The 20,034-nt window shown below is 45.5% G+C and overlaps 1 protein-coding gene across 2 annotated transcripts in view; it reads right to left on the bottom strand.

The window, feature by feature from the left end:
* The window catches only part of LOC148891948 (uncharacterized), a 36,870-nt gene continuing 16,836 nt past the window's right edge, over positions 1 to 20,034 (bottom strand). The window contains exons 1-2 of one of the 2 annotated variants that reach the window (XM_089007468.1): positions 7,858 to 11,729; positions 1 to 7,764 (exon numbers count right to left, since the gene is read on the bottom strand). In XM_089007468.1, coding sequence (XP_088863594.1) covers positions 726 to 2,018 — 1,293 coding nt within the window. In that variant the 5' untranslated portion in view covers positions 2,019 to 7,764; positions 7,858 to 11,729 and the 3' untranslated portion in view covers positions 1 to 725. Of the gene's footprint in view, positions 7,765 to 7,857; positions 11,730 to 20,034 lie in introns of those variants that run through there. The other variant, XM_089007469.1, reaches the window with a different exon arrangement.

The raw sequence follows: 20,034 nt of genomic DNA, 5'->3' as shown, positions 1-20,034 counted from the left end.
TTGTCCTTTCCTCATTACAGCGTTCCTTCCTCCCACTTTGCCCAGAGAAGACCCATGGCTTCAGCTCAAAACCTCCGGCCTTCAGGATCCTCTCCACATTGGCTGTGATGGAGTTTAGCTGGACAAGGCTGTTATGTGAAGTAAGGATGTCGTCAACGTAGCTGTCGTTATGAATCACTAGACGTTCCTCTTCAAGGTGGGCAAAGAGAGGGAGATTTGCAGTTTCACGCATTGCCAGTTGCGCTATGCACCCTGCAGGTTTGTCTCCTATGTTCACTCTTGAGATCGCGTATTCCCCCAGGTCCTCATTCTCAGTATCTCGCCAGAGGAATCTGTGAAGATGCACTTCTTGGCCTTCCAGCCAGACGGAGTTATACATCTTTTTTATGTCTCCCAGGGCAGCATGAACTCCACATCTGAATCTGAGCAGTACAGCTCGAATCTGATTAAGGACATCAGGGCCTTTCATCAGCAGGTCATTCATGCTGACACCTCTGCACCTTTGGCTGCTATTCCAGACAATTCTTATTGGAGTTGTAACCGAGTGTGGGTTTGGAGCAATGAGGTGACTGAGATATCAAACTGGTCCATCCCAACTGGTGATGGTGCCTTTAGGTAGTTTGAAGGCTGCTTTTCTATTTACCATATCATGGACTTGTGCAGCATAAGCCACCTTCCACTCCGGTCTTTTGGCCAATTGTTTTTCTGTTCTCAGGAATGTAGCCTCAACCATTTTTCTGTTGTTTGGTAGGAAAATGGGGTCCTCCACCCAGGGATACCTGGCATGCCAGTGTGGCTCTTTGCTGTGGTGGTCCCTCTGTGACATAGGTGAGGCCGTCCCTTACTACTTCAAATTCCCGTTCCTCTGCGAGAGTCATCTCTTTGCCGCCTGGTTGACATTTTCCACAGCGGCATCCTCCACACTTTGGATCACATGCTGCACCAATACTGTCCCATTTCCACCACTCTAGGAAGTCCCGGTAGGTGCTTGAAGTGCTTGACCTCTGGAGCTTGGCGTGAACATGAGTGTTGGGAGGGTTTGTTCTAGCTGGGCCAGTGAGTTCTTCGTACTTTAAGGCAGCAGTCCTCATTGATCTTGCAAAGTGAGCCCTGGACATGTGGGCGGACACAGTGAAGTCTTCAAAGAGTCCAGGATGAGAGCCTCCGACTGTCATCCCCAATGGCCCGTCCCACAGCACAAGGTCTCCAATAACTCTGATCCGTTGAGGTGCTAGCTGGCCCTCTCTGTGGCTTATAAGCAGACTGACTTCATCTGGTCTTGTCAGAGCTCCAAGTGGGACATCCGGAAAGAGTTTCTGTAGCCGTTTGGAGTCAACACTTTTGTTAATGTCTGCAATATTGTCCAGACCATAACAGACCAATTGATGCGATTTGAGAGTGCCTTTTGGAGTCCTCACTCTGATCTTCAAGAGGTACCGCTTTGTCTCCACAATGGTCTTCATTCCTCCAACACCGTGTACGATGAGAGTGATGTCTTCGCTTCTAAGGTTCAGTTTGTCTGCAGTCGTGTGGGTGATGTAATTGGTGTCAGACGCCAGGTCAATCAGTGTTCCAATCTTTTGTCCAGCATTTGCGGTGACTTCCAATAACATCATCAACACTGGCAGTTCCTGCAATCCACTTCTTTCTAAAAGTCCTGATTTGGCTTTTGTGTTTGACATCTTGGCTGCAGCATTGGAGAATGCATCATGAAACTGCCTTGCCAGCTCTGGGGAAAGCCTCTTGACAAAGTTTTCTTGTTCCTCTGTGTACGTTCTCCTGCTTTTGCCATCCATGGAGCCAGGTTTGCTCCTCTTCTGTGCTGACCTGCTTTTCTTGTTCGGACAGAGGTAGAAATGATGCTCAGGTGCATGTTCATCCTTGCAGGCATGGTTGGTGCATAGGAAGTCATCTTTGCAGTCTGAACTGACATTATGGACATCAAGACATCTGTTGCATGCTCCCAGCTTCTTAACAGCAGCTTTCTTGTCCGCAAGCTGCAATGCCCGGAACTGCATGCAGTAGTAGAGTTTCTTCCTGTGCTTCCCATCTCCGCAGACAACACAGCCATTGCGGTCATCACATGTCCTGGTGGATTTCGTCCTGGCATATCTTGGCTCAGGCTTCGATGCCCTCTTATTTGGTTCCTCATCCAATTGTTCCAGCTGCTCATAAATACTCTCTTGTCCTTTCAGGAAGTCGAACAAACCGTCAAACCTGTTGACTTGAGTTACAGCATTCCTGGGATCTGCTGCATAGATGAGCCATTCCTTTCTGAGAGGTGCTGGGAGTTTCCCCTCAATCAACCTGGTCACGAGTGGGTTTTTGATAGCGCCAGTGTCCCCGAGCTCACTGAGCTCTTGAAGTGCTTCCTCCACAGCTTGGATTAACTCCAATACTCTTCGTGGCTGGTTGCTTTTGACGGGCTGTATTCTCTGCAGCTCCTCCACAATTTCTATAGCAATGGACGTCCGATTGCCATAGCGATTTCCCAGAACACGGAAGATGTCATCAGCAGTGATATGGGTGGTGAGACGAAGGTCTTTCCTGATCTTGTCCTCAACACTGTCCAGCAATTGGGCCCTTTTCACTTCCCTGGAACCGGTTGGCTCACCTTGTTTTTGGAGCACTTCCCAGTCCTTTTTCCACCTGTAGAAGTCACGTTTGATTCCGGTGAACTTAGGAAGGGTTATTGGCTTCAACTTGATGGCTGGTACGGGGTGACTGGACGCAATTGGTTCCTTCCTGACCTCTTCCTTTACCCCCTCTTGTATGAAGTCAGCCTTTTTGGAGACAAGCTTGGTGGCTTGAATTTGGATTGGATTGGATTGGATATGCCTTTATTAGTCTATTATTTAGTTTATTATGCCTTTATTTCCAGGGCTTTTAAGGTTGTCAGGATTTAACCTACTGAATCTTCAGGAATCCATTGTCTCCACCGGCTATGTACCTCTTTTGCAGTCTTCATTAATCCTTCAAGGTGGTTCAGCAAGAACTGGTATCCATCCAGGTTCATATCCTCAGGGTCCACAGCAGTGATGCATCTGCACTCCTCCTCTGCTGTCAGAAGAGCAATGGATACTTCATTTTTTCCAAACTTGTTCCACAGGACCTTCTGAAGTAAACCTTTGATCTCCGCCCGCTTTGACACACATTCTATTGAAGTGTTGTCCAGATCTTCTTGCTGCACTTCAGTGAGTTTTGTTTCCCCATCTCTTAGCTGTATCAGGAGTTTGGCCTCTACCTTGTCATTTGCTTCCATAACTTTATCAGCTGCTGCGATGAGTGTCTTAAAACTGTCTCTGAGCTCCTCCTCAGACAAGTCATCATGGTTCCTGGTGAGGCTGTTAACCAGGCGGGTGAATGATGCTTTTGCAGTTGTCCTCTCTGTCTTAAGCTGGTCAATTGCCTTCTTGTCGGCCATACTCACAATTGAGGTGGAGTTGGAGGGAACTGGGTGAATTTAAGCCGTTTAATCTTTAGTCAGGGGGCCTGGACGATCCTGGTTTACAGAACTTATTTTTCACTGATGTCCAGTGGGGGGACCGGTTTTCCACTGATGTCCAGTGGGGGGACCGGTTTTTCACTGATGTCCAGTGGGGGGACCGGTTTTTCACTGATGTCCAGTGGGGGGACCGGTTTTTCACTGCGGTTTTTCACTGTCAAGTTATGTTGGTTTTTTGAGTTCTCCCCCTAACTTGAAAAGGGGTTTTGGCTGTGTTGACCGGGGTTACACTGGGACTTCACTCTTTGACTCCAATGATGAGACAGATTTCTCCTTTCTTTTTCCTCTTTTATTTTGAACTTAATCGTCTCTTTTCTCATTGAAAAGACAATTGGAAGATTGCAAGCTGATTTCAAGATTGCAAGTTTGCAAGTTTGCAAAAGTCTGCGAGTTTGCAAGTTGAAAAACCTTTGAAGAAGGTAAAACACAAACAGCAATTAGGTTTACATTTGAAGGCTTAACAGGCTGGTTTTGACATTAAACCATCAAATCAAATGATCAAATAAACAGTCACAATATCAGGTTCTCTCACCGTCAGCCACCCTGGTCTTTACACAGTTGAACTCTACTGTCTTGGTAAACTCCTAGAGCAGTACTTGAACTGAACCGAACCTGAGCAGTGTTGCAACTGACTATTTTAAGGAGTGGTTGCTTCTGGTGAGAGCCTTTGATTTCTGAATGGCTTTCAGCTGCTGGCACACCTGCCTTCATTTCAGCTCTCTCCTCTGGGGGAAAAATGGTGCTACTCATCTTTGGACTACAGCTTCGGCCATATTTGTAGTTTGCCGAGACAGACATGTCCAAACCATGTCAGTCTGGCCTCTCCGACTTTCTCTCCAAAGCCTCTAATATGAGTTGTCCCTCTAATGTACTCATTCCTGATCCTATCCCACCTGGTCACTCCCAAGGAAAACCTCAACATCTTCAGCTCTGCTTCCTGTCTTTTCTTCAGTGGCACTGTCTCCAGTCCAAACATCATGGCTGGTCTCACCACGGTTTTATACACTTTTCCTTTCATCCTAGCTGAAACCCTTCTATCACACATCACACCTGACATTTTTCTCCAGCCGCTCCAGCCTGCCTGGACACGCTTCTTCACCTCTTTTCCACACTGTCCATTGCTCTGGACAGTTGACCCCAAGTACTTAAAATCCTCCACCTTCTTTATCTCTTCTCCCTGTCGCATCACTCTTGCACTTGGATCCCTCTCATTCACACACATATATTCCGTCTTGCTGCGACTGATCTTCATTCCTCTCCTTTCCAGGGCATATCTCCAAAGCTCTAGTTTCTCCGCCACCTGTTCCCTGTTCTTGCTACAGATCACAATGTCATCTACAAACATCATGGTACAAGGAGATTCTTGTCCAATATAATAACAATAAAATAACAATAAAAACAATATCTAAGTACCGTAATTTCCGGACTATAGAGCGCACCTGATTACAAGCCTCACCCACTACATTTTTAGAGGAAAACCGATTTTGTACATACACAAGCCACACCTGTATATAAGCCGCATGTGTGTAAACATATTTACAAGCAAAGATGGTACACAGAGAGTCTTCAAAGTTTTAATAATATAACTTAACAATAACAATAAAAACAACTTTCTTCCCAAATGGTGCCTGTGACGCGGCAGTAAAACGGTAGCAATATGGTAACAACACGCTTGCAAAACAGTAGAACAGGTAAGCCGTCTTCATCTTCCTCCTTTGAACTGAAGCCATTGAAGTCATCATCCTCAGTGTCGGAATGAAGCAGTGTCATATAGACGTCATCACACACTCCCTCAGCAGCTCTCGCTGTCAATCCGGAATTTTATTTTCGGTGGCGATTGTTTTTGTTTTCAGCCTGATCTGCACAGTCGAAACATCTACTCTCTGTGTGTTCACCCAGTCTTCTAGAATGTTTTCCATTTCGGGCCACCTGCTTTTATTCCCTCTTACACCCTTTTTACATTTCTCCAGTTCTTCCCGCTGCCGTTTCCAGCATTTCACCATCGATTCGTCCATGCCAAATTTACGTGCAGTAGCTCTGTTTTCTTCTTTATCGGACAGCTCGGTTGCTTTTAGCTTAAAAGCTGCGTCATGTGCCTTTCTTTTTGCATTTTCCATGATGAGGGTATGTCCGTGCGAATGTAATTTATGCACAAGACACGAAGTTGCAGTCTTCCTCGACTTATATATTCCACCAGTCTTAATCGATTAAAAGGTTTCTTCAGCCGTCATTTGTACTTCTTTGAAGGTGTCTGACGTTTCGTTTCTTATCCAAGAAACTTCGTCAGCAAACTAAAGTCTAACTGGTAGTTTAGGCCATATATATAACCCCACTGTCCAGACATGGCGGTGCCGGACTTTACTATGATAGATCCCTGCTCCCAGGTTGGGGGAGCAGATGACTACTGCCTGCAGCGCCACTGATTGTTCCTATTCTTCTGAGTAACGACTGGCCTGATTGCCCCACTTCGACCGGTATCACCTCATCAGTATTACTATGTTGCCTAAGCAGGCTATTGTATGAACGATCCAAATTGAACCTCACCCCACCAAGCTGGTTTAATGAAGGATTTAGTTGTTTTATGAAAATCACTTCTTTTACGTCCCCTTCAAACCATCTATGTTCTTTCGCTAAGATTTTAACCTCATTGTCGTCAAATGAGTGGTTGCAAGCTTTTAGGTGCATATGTACTGCCGATTCTGCACTATGTACAGTCTTGTTTATAGAACGGTTTTTGCACATCTACATTTGCACAGTATACAGTTGACATTTTTATTTTGTTATGCTTAGAATATCTTGTTTTCTATCCTTTCACTCCCACCCCAACCCCATCCTTCTTCAATTGCTGCTGTGGACTGCAAATTTCCCCATTGCGGGACGAATAAAGGTATTCTGATCCTGATTGAGGCCCACTAGTATTATCCCTGCGATGTTGATAAAGTCTTTTTTTGAGAATTTGTTTAGTCTCCCCAATGTACTGCTCTTTACAATCTTCATTCTTACAATGTATTGAATAAACTACATTACTTTGTTTTTCATTTGGCAGCCTATCTTTTGGATGCACTAATTTTTGCCTTAAAGTGTTTATCGGTTTGAAATAAGTCAGAATTTTGTATTGCTAAAGGGACCTATCATAGCTGTCACGTCCACTCAAGGCGTGACGACAGGACTCGAGGGACGACGGAAGGTGGTAAAGGTTGGATCCGAAATACACGGGGAGACAGAGTTTCCAACAAAGAGTCTTTACTGAGACACAAATGATTTGACAGAAAATAAGGCAAGGATGAGGGCAATGACAAGACAGACCTGCATGCGGAGGGGTGACAGGGAACTTCCTGGAATACGCCGACAATGACCGTACGGTAGGTGTGGCTTTTATAGCCAGAAGGCACAATTAAGGGAATGGGGAACAGGTGCGTGAGCCGGGAGAGCCAGGAAGGGAGGGGCCTGCTCCAAGGAGCAGCGGAGGAGGAGACAGGAGGGGAGGGGCACACTCCTGACGACGACGAGGATGTGACAATAGCAGAGTCCGGCACCGCCATGTCTGGACAGTAGGGTTATGTGGTTATGGTTATGGTATGGTATATGGACGAATAAAGGTATTCTGATTCTGATATATATGGCCTAAACTACCAGTTAGACTTTAGTTTGCTGACGAAGTTTCTTGGATAAGAAGCAAAACGTTAGACACCTTCAAACAAGTACAGATGACGGCTGAAGAAACCTTTTCATCGATGGACCACTCCTGTACGACTGAGAGCATACACAGACACCAGTCTTAATCTTACCTTTTCTACTCAAGGGCCCCTGGCGGCCGTTAGAAAAATTACATAAATTGGCCGCATCACTGAATAAGCCGCGGGGTTGAAAGTTTGGGAAAAAAGTAGCGGCTTATAGTCTGGAATTTACGGTAGTCATGTCATTCGCTACATCAATCAAGTCTTCATGGCATCCTGGGTTCCTGGATTGTGATTACCAGGACGACGAGGAGAAATGATTTTGTTCTGTAGCATTTATTTACAAGCAGACCCCAGGATGTGATATGGATGAGCAGATGATCTGGAAAAGGGTGTGCGATTCGTCGACGTGGCTCCAATGTTCCTTTGACGTGCTCAGGGAATCTCCTTTACGATCCTATCGAATCCAGACGATGCTCGTGGCTCCCAAAGATTGCTAGCAGCTCGGTGAATGGTCCATCCCACGTTGGTGTGGCTCATGTCCTTCTCTCGGTCATCCTCTCCAGGCCGTAGCCTGTTGTCCTGTGGGGAGAAAAGGAGACTTGCGGCAGGTCACATGTCGACAGGATATTTTTGTTCGATACATCACACATTTTTGTTCGATACATCACACACCTGGTTCTGTTCTTTCCCTATGCAAGTCTGTCTCATGAAGGGCCTGCAATGCATTCTCTCACAAAAAGGCAGTAAATCATTGTTAGTAGGTGTTAGTTGGTTGGTAAGTGTTAGGGGCTGTGTGCGTCTGCCTTTCCGGAGGCACAAACTTTCTCGGGAAGTGATTTTGCAGCGAACTGCACCCCCTACCAAAATTAAAAATTTGAAGTAAGGATTGGAGGTATATTCATCAACACTCCCCCCAGTTGAGACATGAGAAGTCTCAATATGCCGATTGGGAGCCTGTTTTCTTGGAAAACATGACTCATCTTTGACATTGTAGATTTTCAATTTGCATAGCACCATTTGTCAATCACAGTCTTGAATTTGGAGGCCAATGTTTGCACGTCTCCTGCGTGGGCACCAATTCATGTGGCATTTGGATTGACAATTTAGCATGATGAGCATGGATTCTTCTGCTGCTGCAACCGCTCCAGTGTTGCCCAAGTTGATCACATCTGCAGTTTAGTGTGGGCTACACATTTGCGTGTCACCACATTCTTTGGGTGGAGGACAGCCTTCAATACTTCTTTTCACGAGTTGGCACGTTCAGCATGCTTTCCTGCTGATGTGGCTAACCCCCTGGTTCCACGGGGTTGTGTAGAGAAAACATTTTGGCAATCTGTGAAAGTGGTTGTCGCCTTTTGTCATCCATGTGCAATGCAATGTTGTCTGTCACTTTTGAGGTCTTTTGGGGTTCAGGGGTCACTCTTGAAGACTTTCTATGACTCTGTGGTTGCTTCAGGCATCCATTATGGAATTGTCTGTTGGTCAGGCAGCATCACCACCCGGGACAGGAAAAGACTGGAGCGCCAGGTCAAGAGGGCCAGTTCTGTCCTGGGCTGCTCGTTGGACTCTCTGGAGGAGGTGGGCAACAGACGGACACTAGCTAAACTAAAACCTATGATGGACAGTCCCTCCCACCCTCTATTGCCCACCCTGAAAGCACTGGGTAGCCCCTTCAGCCAGAGAACCCACGCCGCTTGTTCCCCCTGACTTCTGTTAGGCTTCTTAATAATCACATGTGAATGGAAAAAAAACTGGACTCTTGTACTGTAAATAGCACAGCCACCTGATGTTGATGCAATACAGCTATATATCAATATGCTTTTTCTTTTATACTTGCACTATGTACAGTTTTTTATGAAACACTTTGCACAGTTAGAATATACACCTCAGTCTTCTGACATTTTTTATTGTGCTTAGAATATCTTTTTTTTCTCTTTTCACTCCCCCACCCCCACCCCCTTTCAAATTGCTGCTGTGGATTGAAAATTTCCCCATTGTGGGACGAAGGCCTTCTGATTCTGACTTGCTCCGTCGGACAATAAGACACGCCTGCTCAGGACGTCCAACAGGCTCTTCCTGTTGTTGATGCATCTTCCCCATCCTACTCCTAGTACTCCTACTTAGGATGTCCATGGCATCACGACTGGCATATGCAACCACACTTCCGCTGGTCAGTTTTGTCATTGGGCACCCCAATGTGAGTGCCCAGGAGTTATCCTGCTCTGGAGAATCTTCATCTCTTGATTCTGAAAAAAGTTGGTTAGCGCGGACCCCTAAAGCAATCAAATTTATAATTCTGCCAAACGCACACACTACGCTGCTGTGTTGCGACCACTGGTCTTGAAACGAACTGACAAGCTAGGTGGGAGTTCTGCTCAAGTACTGAAAATGTTTTGAACGAGATTTGTACAACTACAGTAAAGTCTCGTTATATCGATATTCAAGGGAGTCCGAAAAAATATCGATATAACCGGGACTATCGATATATCCGACCCTGTTTGCATGTAATTGTCTCCGTGCGTGCATAGAAATAGTATCGATATAACCGGGACTATCGATATATCCAATATCGATATAACGAGACTTTACTGTAATATGAAATTATGAATTAATATTTATTATAAATTTCACTGGTACCGTATGGTACCGCTAGGAAAAAACGGGATAAACTACTTTGGAACCGACAAATCTCACCACCGTTCGCAAAAGACGGTCAGAAGATTTTCGAACATGTGGCAATTTTTATAAACACTCAAATAACATTCGCACATTAGCAACATGTTGAACATTTTTCGTTTGATCGAGCCCAATTGCATCGGAATTTATCGTTGGCTGCTCTGCCGTTCATTCTTTGTGAAAAGGGGCCATCAGGCAAAAAGAATCATCAACGTACTCAATTAATACAAGGCCATGTAATGTTTGAAAAATAATGATCGCCGCTCTCCAAACTGCAGATCGTAAGTAAAATTCTAGATGACAAAATTAAATTTGGTGCAATTTATGACAATTTAACTCCGAGGTGGTTGGATGAGAAATGTTCCAACAGCATTTTGAATGTGTAGCATTGAAAAATGTGTCTGCCAAATTCCACGGAGAACAATGTGTGCAAATAAAATGGTCGCGCATTTGAGTAAACGGCAAAACTATACTTTTTAAAACAAACTATTGCCAATCAGGGATTCAATCTATAATCATAATTTTACATTTAATTTATAAGAACCTTTCAAAACTTTCAAGGTCACTTTATTGTCACGTTTTTGCGAGTTGGTGATGGCGGGTGCGGATCCCGAAAAGCAGGCAGGAGGGAGCAGGAGGTTGTTTGACAAATTGTATTAAAATAAAGGTCAGCAGGAACAAAATATAAAACCTCAAAATAATCTGAACAGAATAAATACAAAGTATCAAAAGAAGACCAAAAGTAAAAGTCCGCCAAGGTTAAACAAACACATGCACAGCATACACAATGCATGCAACAAACAATGAACCGACCCCGGTCCTTTTAAGTGTCAGTGATTAAAACGACCAGCACCTGCGAGGCTGCAGGCAGGGCTGACGTCGCGACCCGTTGGTCGCCAATCTGATCGGGACGACCAGCACCTGTGCAGGTGCAGGCAGGGCCGACAGCGCCCCCCGTTGGTCGCCAACCAGATCATGGCAGTACCCCCCCTTCAAGGGGCTGCTTCCAGAAGTCACAACAGTCTCCCAAAAGGTCCACTCGCCAGGGAACAATGGTGGAGACGGCAACCGCTGCCTCTCCAGCATACGACGGGCGGCGGCCTGATAGGAACGGGACTCAGCCTGGGGTGGACGAAGACGCGGCACGGATCGTCGTGGGCGTGAGTGCGAGCCCTCTCGACTGGAGGGTTGCACTTTACATGCTAACTGTTTACTGTAGCTTGCAGCCCCTAATTCTATTATTCTGCAGCCATGCATAGTGATCCATATTGAGGCTCAGCCGGCTGCTGCCTCACCACTCGTCTCTACTTAGTATTTGAACGGTAAATGTAAAAATTCAGCGATTTTGAAAAAAATCCAAAAACGGTGAAGTTATTAAATGGACGAGAACTTTAAAGTACAAATCACTAAATACATATAACTGTTTCATTTATTTTTACATTTGATATTTCCATGGGGCAGCCCGGTAGTCGAGTGGTTATCACACCGGCTTCACAATGCAGAGGTCGCCGGTTCGCGTCCCGGTCCGGCCTCCCTGTGTGGAGTTTGTGGAGTCCCCGGACCCGCGTGGGTTTTCTCCGGTTTCCTCCCACACTCCAAAAACATGCATGGCAGGCAGATTGACCATTCCAAATTGTCCCTAGGTGTGAGTGTGAGATGACTGTTGTATGTCTTTGTGTGCCCTGCGATTGGCTGGCAACCAATTCAGGGTGTCCCCCGCCTCGTGCCCGAAGACAGCTGAGATAGGCTCCAGCAACCCCCGCGACCCTAATGAGGAATAAGCGGTACGGAAAATGAGATGAGATATTTCCATGACAGGTTTCCATGATGACAGGTGAGGCAGTGCCTCACATGCCTCCCCTGACTGCACGTCAATCAACTGACTTGTGCAATAGTCAGTCTTTTATCAACAGTCATTGTGAGCTGCAATTTTGGAAATTGTTCATTCGGCACATTGACTTTCATTCCATTTCTGCAGCAAATCGTGTTTCAGCTTTCTCAAGTTCAGTGGACGATGTCTCTGTGAGGCCAGCAGCGAGCCCTTCAGTTGGGGAGTTTTGCACCCATAGAGCACATGAGTTTCGTCCTTGTGGAGATACCATGGCTTGGCATATTGCGGTCTTTGTAGAGGAGGAGTCAGAGCTTGTTGATCAGAGCCTGATTGCTGAACAATCAGAATCAGATTCATCTTTATTGCCAAGTATGTAGAACACACAAGGAATTTGTCTCCCGTAGAACACACTGCACTAGTATCATTATAAGAAGAACGAAAAATTGAGGCACTATACCAGGGGTGTCAAACTCATTTCGCATCGCAGTCCACATACGGCCTAGGGAGATGTCAAGTGGGCCGGACCATTAAAATTATACCATACTCTGCTAAAGATAGCAAAAATATCATGTATTTCCTTTGTTTTGGTGTAAAGAAGCACAAGAACATTGGGAAAATATTGACATTTAATGAACTATCCTTTTACAAAACATTTCATGAAACACCTTATACAGTAAAGTCTCGTTATATCGATATCGGATATATTGATAGTCCCGGTTATATCGATACTATTTTTATGCACGCACGGAGAAAATTACATGCAAACAGGGTCGGATATATCGATAGTCCCGGTTATATCGATATTTTTTCGGACTCCCTTGAATATCGATATAACGAGACTTTACTGTATTTCCTTAGACAAATGTGCAATTTACTTTTATCATTCAGAAATATGCATTGCAACTGATCCCACTGATTGTACAAAGGCACAAAACTTTAATCGGTACTGAAAAATATAGTAATGAACTTGAAGATTAAATGAGACTTTTAAAGAAAGGGAATTTTTATCCAGACTGTAAAGTGTCCTTGAGAACTTTGAAAGGCGCTTACAAATGAAATGTATTATTATTATTAAAATAAAAAATCAGATCTGTATCGGGGTGGTCTGGTTGGATTGCTGCGGTGCTCTCGTTTCCTCCAGTGTTGATTTGGTCTAAGGATATCAAATACAGTAAAGTCTCGTTATATCGATATCGGATATATCGATAGTCCCGGTTATATCGATACTATTTCTATGCACGCACGGAGAAAATTACATGCAAACAGGGTCGGATATATCGATAGTCCCGGTTATATCGATATTTTTTCGGACTCCCTTGGATATCGATATAACGAGACTTTACTGTATTTTCCAATTTAGTTTTTGAAATTTGATGAATAATACCAGTTTGTTTTCACTTTTCAGAGGACTTTTATTTCAAAATAAAACATCAGATCTGGATAAGAGTTGTCTGGTTCAGGGGTCGGCAACCTTTACGACTCAAAGAGCCATTTGGACCCATTTCCCACAGAAAAGAAAACACTGGGTGCCACAAAATCCTTTTGACATTTAAAATGAAGACAACACTGCATATTTTCATCATCGTTTTTTACCTTTATATAAGCATAAACAAAATATAGTGTGTTGCATTTATGAATCAATGAACTGTTACAGAGAAGCGAAATTACATTTCTGCACGCAACAAAAACATTTTAAACTCCGAAAAAAATATGTTGGGTTGAAGATTACTTTCAAATATAATACTCAATGTCTATATGAAAAAAACAAGAATACAGTAAAGTCTCGTTATATCGATATTCAAGGGAGTCCGAAAAAATATTGATATAACCGGGACTATCGATATATCCGACCCTGTTTGCATGTAATTTTCTCCGTGCGTACATAGAAATAGTATCGATATAACCGGGACTATCGATATATCCGATATCGATATAACGAGACTTTACTGTATTTGCAAAATGCCAAATACAATATTTATCACCTGGTTAATGTGATTTCTGCTCCTGCACCTCAGCGCACAGCCTCTGCACATCAGGGCTGTATGACGTTACCTTCATCTTCACACAGGACTGTAAGCTGTCGTCTGTCAGGCGTGAGCGATGTCTGTTTTTAAGGCGAACGAATCTGCCCACGTATCATTAAACGTTCTGTTTTCTTCAGACACTTTTCTTTTCTTAGATTTATCTATAGTTGGCCTACCTGGGGGTCGAAAAATTCAAGAAATCGTGCGCAATTTGGCGGTTGTGACCGGATATATGTCCAATGTCAATGGTTGTGACGTATATTATGACCAACAAAAAATGAATACGTTTTATTTTGTACGTCTGTGTAAGCTCTCAGTCGTACAGGAGTGGTCCATCGATGAGAAGGTTTCTTCAGCCGTCATCTGTACAAAAGTGAAGGTTTCGGACGTTTCGCCTCCTATCCAAGAGGCTTCGTCAGCGAACTAAAGTCTGACTGGTCGTATCGGCCCCATTTATATATCCCTAAAGTCCAGACATGGTGGCGCCGGACACAGCTATGATAGGTCCCTACTCTCAGGTTGGTGGGGCGCGGGACCCCTCCCTGTGGCCCCACTGATTGTTCCTACATCCCTGACTAACGACTGGCCTATTACCCCCACTCCCCCCGGTATCACCTCATCAGCATAACGACCCTCATCAGCATTGCGAAAGTTGCCTAACCTGTTTTGCCTGAGCAGGCTATTGTATGAACGATCCAAATTGAACCTCACCCCACCAGACCGGTTTAATGAAGGATTTTGTTGTTTTATAAGAATCGCTTCTTTTACCCCCCTTTCAAACCATCTATGTTCTTTCGCTAAGATTTTAACCTCATTGTCGTCAAATGAGTGGTTGCTAGCTTTTAGGTGCAAATGTACTGCCGATTGAGGCCCACTAGTATTATCCCTGCGATGTTGATAAAGTCTTTTTTTGAGAATTTGTTGAGTCTCCCCAATGTACTGCTCTTTACAATTTTCATTCTTACAATGTATGGAATAAACTACATTACTTTGTTTTTCATTTGGTAGCCTATCTTTTGGATGCACTAATTTTTGCCTTAACGTGTTTATCGGTTTGAAATAAGTAGTAATTTTATGTTGCCAAAGGACTCTTTGTAATTTTTCAGAAACTCCTGCAATGTAAAAACAGAAGTCTTTAGGAAGGCTACGCACACTGACCAATACTTACTTTTTGACTCTAACCACCCTTTACAACATAAACTAGGAGTTATCAGAACCCTCCAGCATAGGGCTAAACTAATACCAAGAAATGTCGAAGGTAGAGAAAAGGAGTCAAAACATATCAGGAGAGCACTCACTAACTGTGGGTACCCTCAGTGGTCATTCAACAAATGTCAGAAAGAAAGAATAGCGAACGAAACCAATAATTCTCAAGATTCTAAAAGGAGAGGAGTAGCAGTACCTTACATTGCAGGAGTTTCTGAAAAATTACAAAGAGTCCTTTGGCAACATAAAATTCCTACTTATTTCAAACCGATAAACACGTTAAGGCAAAAATTAGTGCATCCAAAAATTGGCTACCAAATGAAAAACAAAGTAATGTAGTTTATTCCATACATTGTAAGAATGAAAATTGTAAAGAGCAGTACATTGGGGAGACTCAACAAATTCTCAAAAGAAGACTTTATCAACATCGCAGGGATAATACTAGTGGGCCTCAATCGGCAGTACATTTGCACCTAAAAGCTAGCAACCACTCATTTGACGACAATGAGGTTAAAATCTTAGCGAAAGAACATAGATGGTTTGAAAGGGGGGTAAAAGAAGCGATTCTTATAAAACAACAAAATCCTTCATTAAACCGGTCTGGTGGGGTGAGGTTCAATTTGGATCGTTCATACAATAGCCTGCTCAGGCAAAACAGGTTAGGCAACTTTCGCAATGCTGATGAGGTGATACCGGGGGGAGTGGGGGTAATAGGCCAGTCGTTAGTCAGGGATGTAGGAACAATCAGTGGGGCCACAGGGAGGGGTCCCGCGCCCCCCCAACCTGAGAGTAGGGACCTATCATAGCTGTGTCCGGCGCCACCATGTCTGGACTTTAGGGATATATAAATGGGTCCGATACGACCAGTCAGACTTTAGTTCGCTGACGAAGCCTCTTGGATAGGAGGCGAAACGTCCGAAACCTTCACTTTTGTACAGATGACGGCTGAAGAAACCTTCTCATCGTTTTATTTTGTATTATTTATAATCACCATAATCTTCAAATTTAGAATTAAATTTTAAAAACAAACGAACTAAAATAATATACATTGAATTAAATACTCATTTATTTTCTAAAGCCGCAGGGAGCCGCAGCAGGGGAGGTGAAAGAGCCACATGCGGCTCCGGATCAACATTGGGGAAAACTAGAGCACTATTCAACCAGACTCTGGTTGAATAGTGCTCTCGTTTTCCCCAGTGTTGATTTGGTCTAAGGATATCAAAGATTTTTCAATTCAGAAGTTTTTTTTACAAATTAACAAACAATACCAATGTTTTCTTTTTTCAGAGGCCTTTTATTCCAAAATAAAACATCAGAACTGTATCAGAGTGGGGTATGTTTTCACGCCGCTCGCCTGCCGCAGACTACCGTACTGCACAGTGTTGTCGATCGAAGTGGCGGCTCACTTGCCTCCAATTTTGCGAGGGAATGCTGTCTTGACCGCAGTGCAATGTTGTACTATCCCTTTTCCCATCTTGAGTCTTTGTATAATTCCAACGTCATTCAAATTACTGAATGTGACGCTTCAGGTAATCCATCTTCCATTTTGTCCGTATTTTTCAATTGGATACTTGGTTTACAGCTCAAGCTTTGCTGCATGCTTTGCACAGCAGACCTATGTCACTCGAAAAGGAAAAAACATCTCACCGACCTTCACCGCTTCTATTTGTATCGACTCCGACAGCCGTGGAAACTTAAAAGCACCGGATATCATTCTTATTTTAGAAAGGGGAGTCGATGTATCCATTCACTGACTGGTTGCGTCGCCATGATAAAGCATTAGCGTCACCGATCGCCACCGTTATTGCTCTGGAGCAGAAAACGTGTCTAAGTACAGTGAGACCTCAGCTTACGCACTTAATTGGTTCCCAGAGTGTGTGGGCCAAAAAGTGTGTATTGTGGCGGGCACTAGGACCAGGCATCTCACCCAGCAGGTGCAGAGGAGGGGGCGGTTCATGTTGCATATATTACACTGCTTTTGCTGTTCAGTTCAGATCCACTTGTTAGCCGTTGGAATAAACACGTCTCTACATATTCATCGTGTGTGCTCATTCCTCAACGGCTACTCTGGTGACCCCGACGATGGAAATGTTCATGGCAACGGACGAAGATGTATCTTCTACGGCCATGTCGCTACGACCGGCGCCCAAACTCGCAGCTGCCGCCTACGCCGCGAAGTTGCCCGAGTTCTGGCACAGCGACCCGGCTTCGTGGTTCCAGCATGTGGAAGCACTTTTCCACCTACGAGGCGTCACGACAGATGACCCAAAATATTACATGGTCGTGGGGTCCCTCGACCAACCGACAACGCATCGCATGATGCAACTTCTGCGCGCGCCTCCACGATGCGGGAAGTACGACGCGCTCAAACAACTGCTGCTCCGGCGGTTCACGCTATCGGCCTCCAAGAGAGCAGACAGACTTCTTTCGCTTCCCGGACTCAGCGACGGAACAGCAGTGGATCTAATGGATAAAATGCTGTCGCTGTTGAATTCGGATGATGGCGGATTCCTTTTCCCCCACATTTTCCTTCGCCAGCTACCACCCGAAGTGCGCGCCGTGCTCGCTAACTCGACGTGCCTAGCCACCGGCGACTATTGTGGCTTGGCGGAAGAAGCAGATCGAGTGCTTCTGGCGATACGGCGGCTAGCCGTGCAAATCGATCCGACCGTCGTGGCCGCAGTGGGATCGCAGAAGCGGCGCGGGAAAGCCACCTGCTATTTCCATCAGCGGTTTGGCGCCAAGGCTCGACGCTGCGCACCCCCCTGCTCCTACGAGACGACAGGAATCTTCAACGCCCGACAACCAGTAGCAGCCGTGGGCGCCAGCAACGAAAGCGAGCTGCTTTTCGTCACGGACTCCTCGTCAGGAAGACGTTTCCTTGTGGACAGCGGGGCACAAGTAAGCCTGCTGACGCCCACCGCTGCGGACAAGATGGCAGGTGGATGCGGGCCTGCCTTGTGCGCAGCTAACGGGCCTCACCATTACACATGGTGCCCAAAAGTGACGGTTCTTGGCGGCCGTGCGGTGATTTTCGTCGGCTGAATAACATAACCACACATGACCGTTACCCCATCCCGCACATTCAAGATTTTTCCGCACGTTTGGCCGGCGCTGTGATCTTTTCAAAAGTAGATCTAGTTCGCGGTTATCACCAGGTGCCGGTACGGGCGGAGGATGTGCCCAAAACAGCGGTGATTACCCCCTTTGGCCTCTTTGAATTTCTCCGCATGCCTTTTGGCCTGAAGGGGGCGGCACAGACCTTCCAAAGACTGATGGACTCAGTCTTGCGAGGTCTTGATTTTGTATTTGTCTATCTAGACGACATCCTTGTGGCCAGCCCTTCACCAGAGGAACACCTGTCGCACTTAACCGAAGTTTTCAAGCGCCTTGATTCGCACGGACTTATAGTTAACCCTGTTAAGTGCCAATTTGGTCTGTCCAAGATCGATTTCTTGGGGCATCGCATTTCTCCACAGGGCGCCATCCCCTTACCCGCCAAAGTGCAAGCAGTGGTGGATTTCCCCCGCCCGGCCACAGTTAAGGCTCTGCAGGAGTTTTTCGGCATGATCAATTTTTACAACCGGTTTCTTCCTCACGCAGCCGACCTCCTACAACCCCTCTACGGCGCCTTGAGAAAAAAGAAGGCTAACGACCCCGTCGAGTGGGCACCGCAACGAGAACAATCCTTCCAACGGGCCAAGGAAGCTCTTGCGGGTGCAACTCTTCTGGTCCACCCAATCTCAACCGCACAGGTGGCTTTGACTACCGACGCGTCTGATGTTGCCGTAGGGGCGGTGGTTGAGCAGCTTGTAGAGAACGAATGGCAGCCCCTTGCATTTTTCAGTCGGAAGCTGCAAGATAACGAACGCAAGTACAGTATTTTCGACAGAGAGTTGTTAGCACTCTATCTTGCAACGCGCCATTTTCGTTTCCTCCTCGAGGGGCGCCGGTTTACCGCATATGTGGATCACAAACCACTCACATTCGCCATGTCAAAGGTGACTGAACCGTGGTCGGCCCGACAGCAACGGCATTTGGCGGCCATTTCTGAATTCACAACAGACATTCAGCACGTGGCCGGCAAATGTAACCCTGTGGCCGATTGCTTGTCACGCGCGATTGTGTGTCCAGTCCAGGTCGGGGTGAATTTTTCAGAGATGGCCACCGCCCAATCTGAGGATCCGGACATCCACGAACTCAAGGCAGCAGGCACAGCCCTGAAACTTGAGAAGGTGGCACTGTGTGAAGGGGGTCCCGCTCTCCTCTGCGATGTGTCTACCAATCTCTTTCTCCTTTTTCATCTTTTACAGCATTCACATAAAGTTCCTCCACATCATAATGATCATCTACTGCATCTACCTTGGTTGTATTGTTGCCGTGGGTTGTGTTCAATGTCCTTCCTCCGTGGAATCTTCCGTTCCAAGTCATTTTACCGTCCTCTTGTCTTCCAGACCAATTCTGACACCATGTGTTGCTTTGTGTAAGCGGGTTCGGTAAATGATACAACTTCTGGATAGTTGAGGTTCTTTATTAGGACGGCTGTGTTGGTTGGAGGGAGAAGGCAATTGACATGTGTGGCTCTCGTAGGCTCTCATCAGACTGACTTGCAGCAGCGTGCATGCTCCTTTGATCTAAAGCCAGTCATCACTAGTAGAACATGCAAATACAATTTGCTCATATCATTACAGGTCGTTCATCGGATGTTACCTGTACATAACTATCTATTTCCTTTCCCTGGGGAAATTTTTTGAAAGGAACGCATATAACTTGAACATGCTCAAAAACTGAAAAGGCTAATGTCAATGTCAACAAGGCTGACCAGACAGGCCGGACAGGCTTACAAACTCAAAACAGTTCAGACAATAAATCAATAAAAGACTGAAAATTAACACATGTACAATGTAGATCATTATAAAACTGGAGTGACCCAATCTCTCTACCGGGGGGGGGGGGGGGGGGGGGGGGTGTTATTGTGACCGACTGAAGACCCTGGGAACAATGTGTGGTCACATTAATCCTTCAAACTCCTGGGGCAGGTGTCTCTTGCAGACCAGGTTCGTTGTTGGGCAAGAGACGTCGGAGTGACAGTAGGAGGTTAGCTACCGGTGA

This window comes from Hippocampus bargibanti, linkage group LG11 (genome assembly GCF_051943395.1).
Source record: "Hippocampus bargibanti isolate YZ-2025 linkage group LG11, ASM5194339v1, whole genome shotgun sequence".
Lineage (NCBI taxonomy): Eukaryota > Metazoa > Chordata > Actinopteri > Syngnathiformes > Syngnathidae > Hippocampus > Hippocampus bargibanti.
Note: the sequence above shows the minus strand (reverse complement) of the source record. Positions and strands in the feature narration are given on the sequence as shown.